This window comes from Nannospalax galili, unplaced genomic scaffold (genome assembly GCF_000622305.1).
Source record: "Nannospalax galili isolate Female #2095 unplaced genomic scaffold, S.galili_v1.0 scaffold753, whole genome shotgun sequence".
In the NCBI taxonomy this organism is placed as follows: domain Eukaryota; kingdom Metazoa; phylum Chordata; class Mammalia; order Rodentia; family Spalacidae; genus Nannospalax; species Nannospalax galili.
In genome coordinates this window covers 51,571-66,740 of record NW_008333775.1, presented here as the reverse complement: position 1 = coordinate 66,740, position 15,170 = coordinate 51,571, and the positions used below count along the sequence as shown (strand labels likewise).

Below are 15,170 nucleotides of genomic sequence, written 5' to 3'. Positions count from 1 at the left end.
TTTCCAGAGGATCTAATGCCCTCTTCTGGCCTCCATGGACACTGCATGACACAAGTACACTTTTATAGAGGCTTTATAACACTCATACACATAAAAGTAAATAAATAAAAACATTTAATTTATTTACTCTTTCAGAATTTCATTCATGTATACATTGATCACATGCCTCCCCTGTATCTTGTGTTATCCCCTTCCTTCTCCCACTGTCCTAGTTTCTTCTTCATTGCTGTGACAAAATACTCTGACCAATACCAACTTGGGGAGGAAAGGGTTTATTCAGCTTACATCTCCCAGGTCACAGTTCATCAGGGAGCCCAAGGTAGGAACTCAGGGCAGGAACCTAGAAGCAGGAGCTGGAGCACAGGCCATGAAGGAACGCTGTTTACTGGCTTGCTCCCCTGGCCCCTGCTCAGCCTGCTTTCTTATGCAACACAGGCCCACCTGCCCAGCAGTGGCACCACCCACAGTGGGCTGGGCCCTCCCACATCACTCATCAAGAAGATACCCTTCAGACTTGGCCACAGGCCAGTCCAACAGAGGCAATTCCCCAACTGAAACTCCCTCAACCCAGGTGTGTCAAGTAGACACTAAAGCTCTCCAGCACACCCGCTAAACCCTTCTTTCAAAAAAGTCTCCTTCCTTCTTTCTGGGGTATATGTTTCTCTCTCTCTCTCTCTCTCTCTCTCTCTCTCTCTCCTCTCTCTCTCTTTCTGTAAGCAAACATTAACTACCCATAGCTCCTCAGAGAGGGATGGAGGCTTCTGCACCCTCTCCCCTTGGCTGATGAGCTAATGAAGTCACTTTGTCCTTGTGGGAATGACTTTTCTGGACAAATGGCATCTTACCTAATTTTGTAACTGAAGTTAATCTTATGGTTTGTGATCATTTAATATTATCTCAGCTTGTTTATAATGTAGACTGAGCATATAGCCTTGTCCCTGCCCCAGAGTAGTGTGTGTGTACATGTATGTGTGTTGTGAAAATCAAGCACTGAAAGCAGTAGCTATTTATTGGGAGCAACTAATTGTCCCATTTCAGTTGTAATGTAATCCATCATGGGATTAGATTGATAACTCCTGTTTGTGTTCGTGTCGCTGTTCTGCTTCAGTCAGGGTTAGATGGGGATATCCTGTGATAAGGTGGGCTCCTTTTTCCTTCCCATATCATGTTGGATGTACTGTTTCAATAAAGAGAAAGTAAGGCCTTTGAGAGAGCAGTTCAGAGAAACCAGAAGGACCAAGTTCTCAGAACAAATCAGTCTCGCTCCTGGTTATCAATGCCAAGGGATCAAGGGCACGAAATTCTCAGCAGCCAATGGGACCTACCAATTCTCATCCTTGCACATGTCCAGCTAAGGGAAGACCTAAGATCTCTTGAACAGGAACAAATTGCAGATTTCATTTCCTCAGTGACCTATGTCCCTTCAACTCCGAGTTCCCTAGGGCCACCCACACAGTCTCATTTCCCACTCCTCATAGCTACTGCCCCTTCTTACTCATCCTGACAGCAATACAAACTCTTGATGAGGAAGAGGAAGAGAAAGAGAAGGAAGTTAGAGACATAGCTGAGTTGGTGAACTATTTTCCACCCAAACATAAATACCTGAGTTCAATCTCCAGAATCCACATAGAAAAGTGTAGAGATTGGTACTTCTAATCCCTGTGCTGTGGAGGTGAAGACAGACAGATCCCTGGCACTTGATAGCCAAGCAGCCTGCCCGACCAGTAGAGTGAGTGATGCCATCTGAAAAAACAAAGTCAGTGGTACCAGAGGAATGACAGCAGAAGTTATCCTCCAGCGTCTATATGCATGTGCAACATGTGTAAAGTCACCCCCACAAAACATGCACCAGCACATACAAAAAACACACATGTATATACACAAAAAATAGAAAGAAAAGAAAAAAACTAACAAATAACAATAAACTAAGGTGGAGATAGTGATGTACGCCAGTAATTCCAGCCATCGAGGGCTGAAGACAAAGGAGCTTCACTTAAGCTCAGCCTGGGCTATGTACCCAGATCCTGTCTCAAAAATAAAATGAAATAAAATAAATTAAACATTAAAAAAATGAAATGGATGATCCACAACATTGGACATCAGCTTCTGTTTTCCCCTGGGACAGGAGTCATTGTTCAGTTATACCAAGTTAAAGAAAATTAAGACGCCTGGGGAAGTTCCTCAAAATGACAATTTAACTGAGCCCAGGAATCTCTGCCACTTTTTGCAAATGCTTTCTCTGCTCAGTCCACACTTGCGAAGATCATCACAAATTTCACAACATACAGAGCCAAGTCTCAGGAAGCCAGGGCAAGGTCAAGGGCACCCCTGGAACAAATGTGCAACAAATGTTGAACAAAAGATTAAAGATCAGTGCCCAGAAATGACACTGGTTCCATGCATCCAAAGAGGTGTGGGAACAAAGCTGGGAACAGGAGGAATGGCAAAGGACATAATCACAATGACTATGAGGCATGGTCAGTTAGTGAATTTTCAGGGAAGGGGCTAGTGAGAGGAGGAGGGCTTCAGTTCCCCAGGAACAGGGCCTGGGATCTGCCAGTCCAGTTTGGACACATTCTTGCATGCCCATTCTTCTGCCTTAGCCTGTGAGCTAGGTTACTTGGACATCTTGAAAGGAAGCAGTTACTTTTAGACTCAGTGGTAGGGAAACAGCTGAGAGAAGGCAGGTGATCCAGGTGACCTGTACTAACCCTCCTCAGGTGATTACCCCCTGTTCCCTGACTCTTCCTCCCAGTGGTCCTCACCTCACTGTTCTTCCACACCATAGTTCAAAACACGGGACACAGGTAATCATTGCAACTTTTATTTTAAAATGAAAGGAATCCAAGGGAAGTCATGGTTTCAAGACAAGTGAAAGATTAGTTTCTTTGTTCTCTTCCAGATTCCATACCAAGGATGTCATTTCCCGACCAAGTCCTGTTGATGTAGCATTCAAACACTAGGGCAAAACTTGCTGGCAGTGGCCCCCCACCTGAGAACATCAACAAAGGTGATTGTGAAGGGCATCATTTTGGGGCATGGCCTGAGGAGGAGGGCACTAGGCAGAGCATCTCAAATTTGTTCCCAACCTTCCCAGTTGTGTATATTCTCATGGTGGGCCATGATGCTTAGAGCCTTGGCACATACCTAAGCCAACAGATTACTGGCTAGCTGTTTTGTATCCCAATCACTTAGCAAAATTCTTTTGCTTTCCTTTTGAATCACTGATCTTGAGTAGTATGACAGCAGAATTATTTTGAATGAATAAGGTGGACTATGTCCCCTAGTATCATGAGACCCCTCTACCCACCCTACTTCCTTGCACCTGGTGAGTCCTCTCTGCCACACTGGACCCATATTTACTGTGCGGGATAGCTTTAGTGTCAACTTGACTCACCTGGGTTGAGGGACCCTCAGTTGGGGAATTGCCTCTATTGGACTGGCCTGTGGCCATGTCTGAGGGGCATCTTCTTGATGAGTGATGTTGGAGGGCCCAGCCCACTGTGGGTGGTGCCACCCCTGGGCAGGTGGGCCTGTGTTGCATAAGAAAGCAAGCCAGTAAGCAGTGTTCCTCGATGGCCTGTGCTCCTGCTTCCAGGTTCCTGCCCTGAGTTCCTATCTTGGGCTCCCTAATGAACTGTGACCCGAGAGATGTAAGCTGAATAAAGCCTTTCCTCCCCAAGTTTGTAGTGGTCAGAGTGTTTTGTCACAGCAATGGAGAAACAAACTAGGACACTTACTCAGAGATACACACAAGTGTTGACATCACAGGACTTTTGTGGGATTTACTGAGCCCCAAGAGACTATGGCATCTGCCAGAAAGGTGGGCATGTAGCTCATGGGGAGGTAGAAAAACTTGGCATCCCAGCCAGGTGAGTACTGGGTACGGGGATGACAGGAAGTCAAAGCATGCTCCATGCAGTCCGTCACCAAAGAAAGGTCTTCTGAGCACGTTTTCATTAATGATTCTAAAGTTTTTAGGTCTGTACAGAATGAGAAATAATTCAGGTAGACATAAAACCCCTACCACTCCTGTTCTGGGATCAAGGTAGAGAAAAGGTTCTCTAAAAATCCACGTTTCCCACACTTAGAAGCCATGCTTGAGACCTAACATCCCAGTTCCTTAGATAGTGCCACAATTCAGCTTCAAAGAACTGTTTACACTCAGCCAGCTTTATTCCTGGTCAAAGAAATATCTGGGCTGGGTGGCTGAAAGGTCTCTTCCAAGCCTGGAAGTCAATCAAAGCCAATGCAAAGTGGCCATCCTTGTGCTGCATCCCTTCTTTGGATGCACTTTCAGCCTTATGATAATGAGGCATTTAGAGCAAACAGTACCCCATGTTCTAGAAGCCAGGCCCCCAAGGTAACAGGGCCAAACATCCCTATAATGAGAAAAAAAGAAAAAACAGCCTAGAATAGCCCTGTACTACTGAACAAATAATAGAGAAAGGATTTAGGGTGAGGGTTCACTTTGGTTCCCTCAGATCACTCACAGGATTCCAGAAACTTCTTGCCATATATCTCCTTGACCTCCAACCTGGTCTTGTCCCACACCTTCTTTACGTTCATTGATATTGTCTCAATATTGGCTAAACTGGTCTTGAAGCCTCCAGGTTCTATTATAGCCACTTTCACTCCAAAATAGGAGAGCTCCCTCCTGAAAGACAGACAGGTAGAGATCAAGAATTTCAGAGGTATTTTGAGGAAAAAATTGTGGTGGTTAGAATGAGGTGTCCCCATTAAGCTCAAGTATTTGAATACTTTGGCAGTTGGTGATGCTGTTTTGGGACAGTCATGGAATCGTTCCTCAAGGAAGCATGTCACGGGGGTGGGCTTTGAGAGCAGGTAGCCTCATCCCACTTCCACTCTGTCTTTTTCTGCTTCCTGTATGTGTTTGAAGAGGTGAGTGCTCAGCTTTCTGTTTTTGCTCTTTCTGCCACCAACCCTCCCTGCCATGATGGATTCTTATCCCTCTGGAACCGTAAACCCAATAAACTCTTCCTTCTATAAGTTGCTTTGGTCTTTGTATTTTATCACAGCAATAGATAGTAGCGAACAAAGAAGTTGGTACCAGAGAGTGGGCTGTTGCTGTGAACCTGACCATGTTGTTTTTTGGAGGAATGTGGAAGAGTTTGGATGTTTGGACTAGCATGATGTTATGAATGTTTAATGGGCTGTTCTGTTAGGAGTCTGGAGGAAAGTAGTGCTGAGAGCAATGTAGTTCTAGAGGGGGATAGAAACAAGGACATAATACAGCAACTGGTATATTTTGGCAAATCATCTTGCTGCCACCTGCCTGCAGTCTAATAAATTGCCTGACAGATGAAATTTCAAGACAGCCTAATGTGGAATATGCAGCATGGTAATGAGAAAGAGAAAATGAGGCAGAAAGAAGTCTGGAGAGAAAGAAATTACTATGAAACATTGTGACAGCCAAGGCTCATCCTGGAAGAGTATCTCCTTGTTAAGGAGATTAGCAGCACCATTAAAGAAAGGCCTCTTTATTTTCACTTAAACAATGGAAAGAATGCCCTCAGGGCAAGACCCCCATCCATCTAAATGTCCAACTTGTGAAGGGAAAAGGCCTAAAAAGTTTTCTGCTCCTAGAAAATCACAACACACAAAAGCAGCTCCAAATGGAATCTAAGGGGACCAAGATCCATCCCAAGCTGCAGTCAAATGGAGCAGTGTTGCCCATGTGATTCTGGCCTTAGAGGCATGAAAGATGCAAGAGTGGGGGGATCAAGGGGTCTTCCTTTGTGGTTTCAAAGAGCCACTGAGATAAGGCAGCATATTGCTGGGCAGACCCTGTGACAGAAGGCCCTAATAGGTCATGAGACCCTGAGAAGCCATTGCATAAAGCTGTGAAGGTCAAGCCTGTTTGGGGTGGATACCTCAAGTTGTTGGAGATGCCAGAGCTGTAAGACATCGCCCATTGAGAGTTGTATGCAGGGAATGGTACCAGTCCAAGAGAGTGATGAATGTTGCAGGCAGCAAAGCTGGAGGGGTGGAGCCATCTAAACACTTGGAATTAAGGTCCCAGATAACAGACATGGAGCTACAGGAATTTATATTTTCACTGCTGAGCTCAAGTCTTGTGTTCATCGTGTTTCCAAACTATGCCCCCATTCCTCCTTTTTAGAATGGGAATGTGTACTCTGTGCCATTTTATGTTGAAAGTATGTGATTTCATTTTGCAGGAGGTTATAGTTAAAGAGAGTGCCTTGAGTCACAGAAGAGACATTGGACTCTAGACTTTGGAAAAGTCTTGAACTGTGAAAGATTACGAGGTATTTTAAAGTTGGACTAAATGCATTTTGCATTATGAAATGATCATGGGTCTATGGGAGCCAGGGAATGGAATGTGGTGGTTTCAATAGCCTATCCCCCATAGGCTCAAGTGCTTGAACACTTAGTCCACTGTTTACGGAAGGTCATGGAATTCCTGCAAGGTGAGCTTTGCTGAAGTAGGCATGGCCCTGAGGATAGGCTTTGAGAGTTCATAGCCTTGTACCACTTCCAGCATGTCTCTCTCTGCTTCCTGTGCAGAAAGCTCTGACCACCTGCCATGATGGACTCTTCTCTCTGGAGCTGGGAGCCCAATGAGCTATGGTCATGGTGTTTTAGCACAGCAATAGAACATAACTAATAAAACAATCCAATAATAAATACAGAAATATGCCAACATAAAGTTGGAGTCAGGAAAGTTTGAAAGTTTTGGATCTGTGATATGCAGCAGATGGAGATGAAATATGCTTGTCTAAGGACATCAGGTTCCCCATAAACGTACCTGTGCCAACCTGCCCAGCCTTCATATTGCCCGTTTCTTCACTCCCTTAGCCCCTGGAGGACCTAGCACTATTGTGTTCTGCTAAAGTTCACACTGAGCAGGGGCCAGGCTGGTATCATTTTCTTATCCAGGAAGCACTCATAACCAGGCTGCCATGTTCCCATGTTCAACCCTCACCTCAGACCCCTGCTACAAGATGCTTCACAAAGCTTGTGACTACCATAGCCACCACTGCTAATAATGTCTCAGTATTTGTCACAGTCTCTCTCCCTGTCTCACTCCTTGTCTCCCCCACCCACCCCATTTAGAAAGGTCAAGGATCTGTACAATTAAGCCAAATTAACCCAAGTTCAATACGACCTCAGAAACTTTCTCACTGTGTACCATCATTCAGAGCAGGATAAATAAAACTGAACTGAGGCCTAGGTCCTTCCCTCCCAGAGACATGGTGGTTCCCAATAAATTACAACCTAACTCCTGAGAGGGGAAGATGAGACCCCTCAAAAACCCAGAGAGAGAGAGAGAGAGAGAGTCAGTCTTCATGACAGGATATCTAAAGTTACAGATAAATAAAAACCCTGGCAAAGGTTCCCTCAGGAGCCCCATTCCTGGTCAATACCTGAGGGAGTCTGAGAAGGCCTCTACAGCATACTTGGAGATGCAGTAACCGCCACTAAGGAGGCACACCCGGCCCATCACACTAGAGACATTGATCACACGGCCCTTTGCCTTCCTCACTAAGGGCAGCATGCCCAGCGTCACCTCGATCATCCCCGTCAGGTTCACATTGAGTACTTTTGTGAAATCCTTTTTGTCCAGCCACTCATTGGGGGCGATGGGGATGAAGATGCCAGCATTATTCACCAGGCCCCAGAGTCCTGGTGACAACAGAAGGAAGAGAGAGTCACACAACACAGGTACAGTTATGGGCAAAATTCACATTTCACCAGATGAGACTGTTCAGACAGGCATTGGATGTGGAGTAGGGCACAACAAACAACATAGTATCATCAGGCTGGGGTGCGTATCCCAGAAGCTGCTGTCTGACAGCATGGACACTGTGCTGGATAGCTTTAGTGTCAACTTGACACACCTGGGTTGAGGGAGCCTCAATCGGGAAATTGCCTCTATTGGACTGGCCTGTGGCCATGTCTGAAGGGCATCTTCTTGATGAGTGATGTGGGAGGGCCCAGCCCACTGTGGGTGGTGCCACCCCTGGGCAGGTGGGCCTGTGTTGCATAAGAAAGCAGGCTGAGCAGGGGCCAGGGGAGCAAGCCTGTAAGCAGCGTTCCTCCACGGTCTGTGCTCCAGCTCCTGCCTCCAGGTTCCTGCCCTGAGTTCCTACCTTGGGCTCCCTGATGAACTGCGACCTGGGAGATGTAAGACAAATAAACCCTTTCCTCCCCAAGTTGGTACTGGTCAGAGTGTTTTGTCACAGCAATGAAGAAACAAACCAGGACAGACACCTTCCTCCCTTGACTCTTCATGACCCAGCTCATGGCCTGGGGTGGACCAAGCAACATTTCACATTCGCTAATCACAGGAACAGACCTGGAAGACATGTTGTGTCTCCACTAACTGGACACATGGAAACCATGTCTCTGTTTCAGAGATGAATGTCATCCTTGAAGATATTTTATTCTTGTAGTACAGTTTCAGATTTCTTTGAGCAGTTCACAAATGCTTCTGTCTCTCAAATGGCAAAGAAAGTCAGAAGAGAGGAAAGGCCAAACAAACAAACGAACAAAAAACATGTATTGAGCAACTTTCCTGAAGCAATTGCAAAACAGGAGAGCAGCCTGAAGGAAGAGGCAGTGCTTCCTGCCAACCATAGTACAAGAGCTCCAGCCTCTGCCCCCGAAAATGGCGCCCTATCTTCCCACTTACCTCAGGTCACAATCACTCCTCCCTTTTATTCCCTGGGTCATGGATCTGCAGATAACCAATCTACAAGACCTACCATCAGGTGTACAACCAAACAGCACACCTATCCTGCAAACCTGCATAAAGGCTGAGCTGGGGACTGTTGATTTAAGTTGTTGATCTGGAAGAACTGGCCCAACAAACCATGTCCCTCCTCAGCTCAAACCCTGACTTGGCCTTGTAGAGATGAGTACTGTTATCCAAGATATTTTATCTCTAGAATGCCCACGTATACATGGTTACTGACATTGAGGTAAATAGAAGTTTACCACGACAGTGTTTCTGACAGCAAATGAACCAAACAAGCTAGGCATGGTGGCACATGACCACTGTCCAAGTTGAAAGGAGGCTGAGGCAGGAGGATCATCAGATCCAGCCAGCACCATAGTAAGACCCTGTCACAGAAAACAAAGGCACGCCAAGCATTCCAGTATCCTATCTTAAGATATATTTGAATTGTTAGGGGTTTCTTAAAGATTAGACTATCCTAAACTATTGATAATTAGTATTTTTTTAAATGTTCTTGAGGTGAGCCAGGCATGGTGGCACACGCCTTTAATCCCACAACTCCGGAGGCAGATGCAGGCAGACGTCTGTGAGTGGAAGGCTAGCCTGGTCTACAGAGTGAGTTCCAAGACAGCTGGGGCTACAGGGAGACCCTGTCTCAAAATAAATAAATAAATAAATAAATAAATAAAATGTTCTTGAGGTGGTGGAATTGTTCCTCTCTGTTGCTGCTTTCTTCACAATAGCTAAGAAATGGAAACAACCTAAATGTCCCTCAATGAAAATGTGGTACATCTACTCAGTGGAGTTCTACTCAGCAGTAAGAAACGATGAAATTATGAAATTTGCAGGTAAATGGATGGAGCTAGAGAGTGTTATGCTAAGTGAAGTAACACAAACACAGAAAAGCGAGCCACATATGCTCTCCCTCATTTGTGGATTGTAGCACCAATCCCTTATATGTGAGTATATAAATTCTGATGTAACACCAGGAGCCAAGAAAAGGGAAAGGATACATGGAGGTAAAGGACAAGAAACAACCTGAAAAGGGATAGTAGGGAACAGATATTACCTGAGGAAGGTGGTAAAAGTGGGAGTAATTGGCAGGGAGGAGAGGAGGGAGGGACATTCAAGGGACCATGGTGTGGGGGAGGGAGGAAAGTCAGGAGAAGACAGATGGTAGGAGTCGGAGGTATTGGGGGGAGGGTGAGGATAATGGGAGTACTGTGACTTGGGAGGGAGGGAGGAGAGAAGCCAGATGGGAGAAAAGAGCAGAGATGAGTGAATCTCGAGAGGCAGGAAACGTAGAGGAAAAGTGATGCCCTAGAAACCCTATGAGAAATGTGCATAGTGTCTGAACATTAATGCATATGTATACCTGGGAGCTGCTTGGCAGGGAATGCAGTGCCGGATAGAAGAGACCTCCCTTAGAGTGACAAGCATGCCGTACAGCACTCATCAAAGAAGATTCTTTTTGCAACAGATGGACTACTGCAGAGTTGCACATCTGGACAGGCACAGAGAACATATGCCTGGGAGAGGGCCAGTACCAGGTGACACATCTGCAGTCGAATCTCTACAAATAAGGCTCGTGAAGCATAGTGGAATAAGAGGTAGGGAGGGCTAATGTACCCTTCATTTCTCACCAATGAGGCTTCCATGTACATCAGAATGTGATGCACACAGAAGGCCCCAACTGGCCACGTTTTGGAGAATAAGGGAATAAGAGTGTCAGATGGGACTCCTATATGGAGCCTCGCCCACCCACAGCTCAGGGACCATTGCGGAAGAGGAGGTGCAAAGATTGTAAAAGCTAGGGCTGATCCATGAACACAGGGAGGTGGAAGCTTCCAGGCCACTGGAGGCTTGCTCATGTGAGCCTGTGGCAGTGATGGCATCAAGCGCATGACCCATGTCGGCTCAATTAAACAAGGGCCCAAAGGGGTGGTAAGAATGATAGGTGGTGGTGCAACACTAGATTGAGAACTACTTGAGACTGATTGCTGTGGAGTGAGGGAGAGTATGACGTAAATACGATCACTGGATGGGCTGACAAGATGCCAGTGGACACATTTACACTGAAGGACATTTGGGTACAAACACCTGAATGAATAGGACTCAGCATGTATGGCAGAGTGCATAGCGCCCGGTGGGGGGATAAAGAGAGGCATGGATGGGAGAGGGGGTCTGGATTTGACTAGGAAATGTATGAAATTTTAAAAGTTCAATAAAAATATAGAAAAAATTTACAATAAAAAGATGAAAAAACAATAAGTAAAATGTTCTGGAGGTGGTCAAATTGTTCATCTTTGTCAAGTGAAAAGAATTCACATTTTAAAATCTCACATAGATCAAAACATTAATAGGCTTTTTTTTTTCATTTACCAAAACTCAGGTTGCGTCTTCTCCCTCTACTCTCCCGAAAGGTAGAAGAATGACTGTCAATGGCAAAAGGCAGTTGCAGCGAAGCAACACCAAAAGCCAGCTTCATACTCAGGAGAGACTGCCACGTTTCCTCCTCATGGTTTCTGATACTCTACAGAGTCCGAGAAACTTCTCTAGTAATGAGCTACAGAAATGATCCCTGAAAGTATAATCTTAACATTAATAGTTTTTATGTTAGAGGGGTCATAATATAGGTTAATTTTGTAGTGTTTCTATGTATTCTATTTTTTGAACAACAATCATTTTGTCTGTGTATTTGCAGATTTCTTTGGCTAAATCAGTCTTCTTTCTTGTCCCCATAATAAAGCACTAGGGTAGCAACAGAAAAGGAACTACTTCCGAGTTCTTTACTTTCCCCAGTGAATCCATAGCTTGTCATGCTCTGCTCTGAACGTGGGGATGTTGTCACTCTTAGCAGAAGATGACAGGTGGCAAATAAGAGCAAGCCCAGCGCTGAGACAGGAGATCCACTCCAGCATGGCCCAGACACTCTGCCCACATAGCCCAGGAACCCAGTGCCCTCCTGTGCTCCACAAAGTGCCCTGTCTCAAATATGACACTCAGCACCCAGAAATCCAGACGTTCCACATTAAAAAAAATAAGATAGAGGGGAGCGAAATGCCAAGGCAAATCCTTACCTGGGACCTAGTCTACCAGTCCTAGAGAACTTCAAGGACAGGAGGGAGGGGTTAGACACGGTGCTCAGGGGGTATGCCAGGGAGGGGTAGCATGCTGGTCTTATTTCAAGCCCCCAAATCTCTCAAGGAGTCTTACCAGATCTACACAGGAGGGATTCCCATTACACAGTGGGACAAAACCAACAGACACAGACAGAAGTCTGGGTGTTACCTTCGTTCCCAACACATTCCTTCACCCACTGGGTGGCTGCAGCAATGCTCTCTGTCTTGGTGACATCAAGGATCACAGTCTCCAGCCTGTCTGACGTCTTCTTCCTCAGCTGCTCAGCCCCCTCCTCAGTCAGACATGCAGCCAGCACCCTCATGCCCCTCATGTCCAGCTGCCTGGCCAGCAGGTTCCCAAAGCCTGAGTCGCAGCCCGTGATGAAGACATACTTGTCATGGAGGTGGCTCACCACCTGCCTCTCTCTGTACAAGCGCAGGAGGTACCACAGGCCCACCAGGGACAGCAGGTAGAGCCACATGGCTTGCAGAAGACACACACAGATGCTCTGTGTCTAAGTGAGCCTTGCCTCTGTTCAGACAAAAAGAAACACAAAGGATGTAGTTGACTATGTAACCTTCAGCCTTCTATCCTGGAGTCTTCACTTTCCTCTCTGACCACTGTCTTTCTGGAACCTTTTTCGATGTCCTACCCTTAACTCTTTGAACTGATTTTGGCGTTCTTATATATAAATTCCTACTTTGATGCCAAGAAAATACCTCCCATATCTATTGATTTCTTCCTTGTCCAGTGGCCATGTGGGAATTCACACATGTTTTGTAACACATGCCCCTGAGGTCAAATTACTGGTTCAGATTCTGTCTTTCTTATGTGACTTGATACCCAAGAGCCCCAAAGAAAACAGGACTAAGCATATCCACTATGAGAAAAAAATAACCTTTCACAGCTCTTGTGCTGCAGGCAGAATAAATAAAAGAGTAAGGATTTAGGGTGAGGTCTTCATTAGGGCCCTGTAGCTCACTCACAGGGTTCCAGAAACTTCCCTCCATAGATCTCCTTGATCTCCAAGCTGGTCTTGTCACAGTTTCTTTGTGCTGAGTGATACTATCTCAATATTGGATATACTGGTCTGGAAGCCTCCAGGTTCTATTATAGCCACTTTCGCTCCAAAATAGAAGAGTTCTGTCCGCAAGACAAACAGGCAGAGATCAAGGATTTCAGACATCTTTTGAGGAACAACATATAGTATGACTACAGTAACATAGCAACATAAGATGGGGTGAGGGGCCTGGAGAGACAGCTCAGCAGTTAAAAGCACTGACTGCTCTTGCAGAGGACCTGGGTTTGGTTCCCAGGACCCACATGGCAGTTAAAAACAGTTTATAACTCTGGTTCCAGAGTATCCAAAGCCCTCTTTTGGCCTCTATGGGGCACTGTATACATGTGGTACACTTACATATATAAATTATATAATAAAAAAATTGGAGTGTGAAAAGTTCAAAACTTTTGGATCTGTGCTTTGGGGATGAAACCTGTAATGGGGATGTTACTTCTGTGCTGCTGAATATAACTCCATGTATTTGGCATACACAACTCATGGTCTGAACGTAGATAATCTGTTCTGTGGTTCCATATAGTGCATGTTGAGGTATCAGCAGGCTTTGCTCAAGTCAGCTTCATGTTCCTGGGCCCCACCTTCCCTCATGCCTGTCTCAGGGAATCTCAGGCCAGCTCCTACCTGGCCCCTTCAGATGTCTCAGGGAGCAGATTGTATGCATGTAATCTCAGTACCCCACATTTGGAGACCCCTGTGCCCTGCAGCCAGCACGGTATCTGCCAAGTGATTCAACAACTTCAGATGGTTGATCTACTAAGAGCGTGATTATATGCCTTTCTCAGGCCCTCAGGCTATAAACAAGACTACCTGTACCAACCTTGGCTGACTCCATATAGTCTGTGCTGGCCTGCCCTTACCCCAGGAGAGCCCAGCACTATGTTACTCTGTCAATGTTCACACTAGGCCTTGGACAAGCTGGTAATGCTTTCTCGCTCACAAAGCCCTCTTAACTGGACTGCCAGGTTACCATGTTCAACCCTCACCTCAGACCCCTGCTACACAACCCTCTGCAAATCTGGTGACTCCTTTGCTAATAGCTTCTTCAGTATTGGTCACAGCCTCCCTCCCCCCGATTTTCTCAGGTGGCCTTGGACAGGCTGGTAATGCTTTCTCACTCACAAAGCCCTCTTAACTGGACTGCCAGGTTACCATGTTCAACCCTCACCTCAGACCCCTGCTACACAACCCTCTGCAAATCTGGTGACTCTTTTGCTAATAGCTTCTTCAGTATTGGTCACAGCCCCCCTCCCCCCGATTTTCTCAGGTGCAGAGTTTTTAGATCAGTCAATAAAACCTTATTATCATGTTTGAATGTGTTGAGAACTCTATCCTGAGCCTGATAAGTGTCTGCTGAATGAGTAACATGCTCAGCCCACCTCAAGAATATCCTGAGACTGGAATTTCAGGGATGGCTTAGTTGTTAAGAGCACTGACTGCTCTTGCACTGGAGTTGTCCCCATGGCCCCTTGCCTTCCTCCTTCAGGCCAGCATGCTCAGAGTCACCTCGATCATCCCCCACAGGGTCGCATCGAGTACTTTCCTAAAGTTCTGTTTGCTCAGCCCCTCACTGGGAGCTGTGGGGAAGGAGATGGCAGCTTTATTCACCAGGCCCCAGAGTCCTGGAGACAATGGCAAGAAGAGAGAGTTACACGGTAGAATTATGGCCAAAACTCACATTCCATCAGATGAAACTTTTCAGATGAACATTGGAAGGTATAACAAATCAGAACATGGTATCTACAAAGGTGAGGGTACCCATCCCAGAAAGTGTGGCTGATAGCCTCTGTGACTTCCTTCCTTTACTTGTTTGATCCAGCATACTAACCGGGATAAAACAGGCAGTCAATTTACATCTGCTGATCACAGGAATAGATGCTGAAGACATGTCGTTCCCCCCCCACTATTCTGGACACATGGAAACTATGTTTGAACTTCACAAATTAATGCCACCCTTGCACGGATTTTATTCTTTCGGTACATTTTCAGATTTCTTTGAGCAGTTTATACAGTGCTGTCTTCTGTCTCTCAGACAACAAAGAAAACCAGGAGAAGGAATGGGAGAAATAAGAAATGAGTGAGCAAAGGAAAAAAGGAAGAGAAGACAATGATAATATCCTAATAGAATTTGGTTAAGAAACAGAGATCCGGAGCTGGAGAGATGGCTCAGCGGTTAACAGCACTGGCTGCTCTTACAGAGGACCTGGGTCCAATTCCCTGCATCCACATGGAGCCTAACAATGGCCTGAA

The 15,170-nt window shown here is 45.8% G+C and overlaps 1 protein-coding gene and 1 non-coding gene across 2 annotated transcripts; both read right to left on the bottom strand.

Annotated features, from left to right (window-relative positions):
• Positions 1 to 2,808: 2,808 nt before the first annotated feature.
• On the bottom strand, positions 2,809 to 12,526 carry LOC103730220 (retinol dehydrogenase 7-like). Its single transcript, XM_008828405.2, has 5 exons — positions 12,014 to 12,526; positions 7,410 to 7,668; positions 4,494 to 4,657; positions 3,741 to 3,983; positions 2,809 to 2,992 (listed from the first exon to the last, which is right to left on the bottom strand). The coding sequence occupies exons 1-4, from the start codon at positions 12,324 to 12,326 to the stop codon at positions 3,766 to 3,768; spliced, it is 954 nt and encodes a 317-aa protein (XP_008826627.1). The 5' UTR covers positions 12,327 to 12,526; the 3' UTR covers positions 2,809 to 2,992; positions 3,741 to 3,765.
• On the bottom strand, positions 11,103 to 11,319 carry LOC115069495. Its single transcript, XR_003848758.1, has one exon. It is a non-coding gene; the product is annotated as a small nucleolar RNA U3 (small nucleolar RNA).
• Positions 12,527 to 15,170: the final 2,644 nt, after the last annotated feature.

Coding starts and splice junctions, on each gene's coding strand:
- LOC103730220 (XM_008828405.2), bottom strand. CDS start 12,326: ATGTGGCTCTACCTGCTGTCCCTGGTGGGCCTGTGGTACCTCCTGCGC. Junction 7,669..12,013: donor GGAATGTGTTGGGAACGAAG/GTAACACCCAGA, acceptor TGTTGTCACCAG/GACTCTGGGGCCTGGTGAAT. Junction 3,984..4,493: donor CAAGAAGTTTCTGGAATCCT/GTGAGTGATCTG, acceptor CATTCTGTACAG/ACCTAAAAACTTTAGAATCA.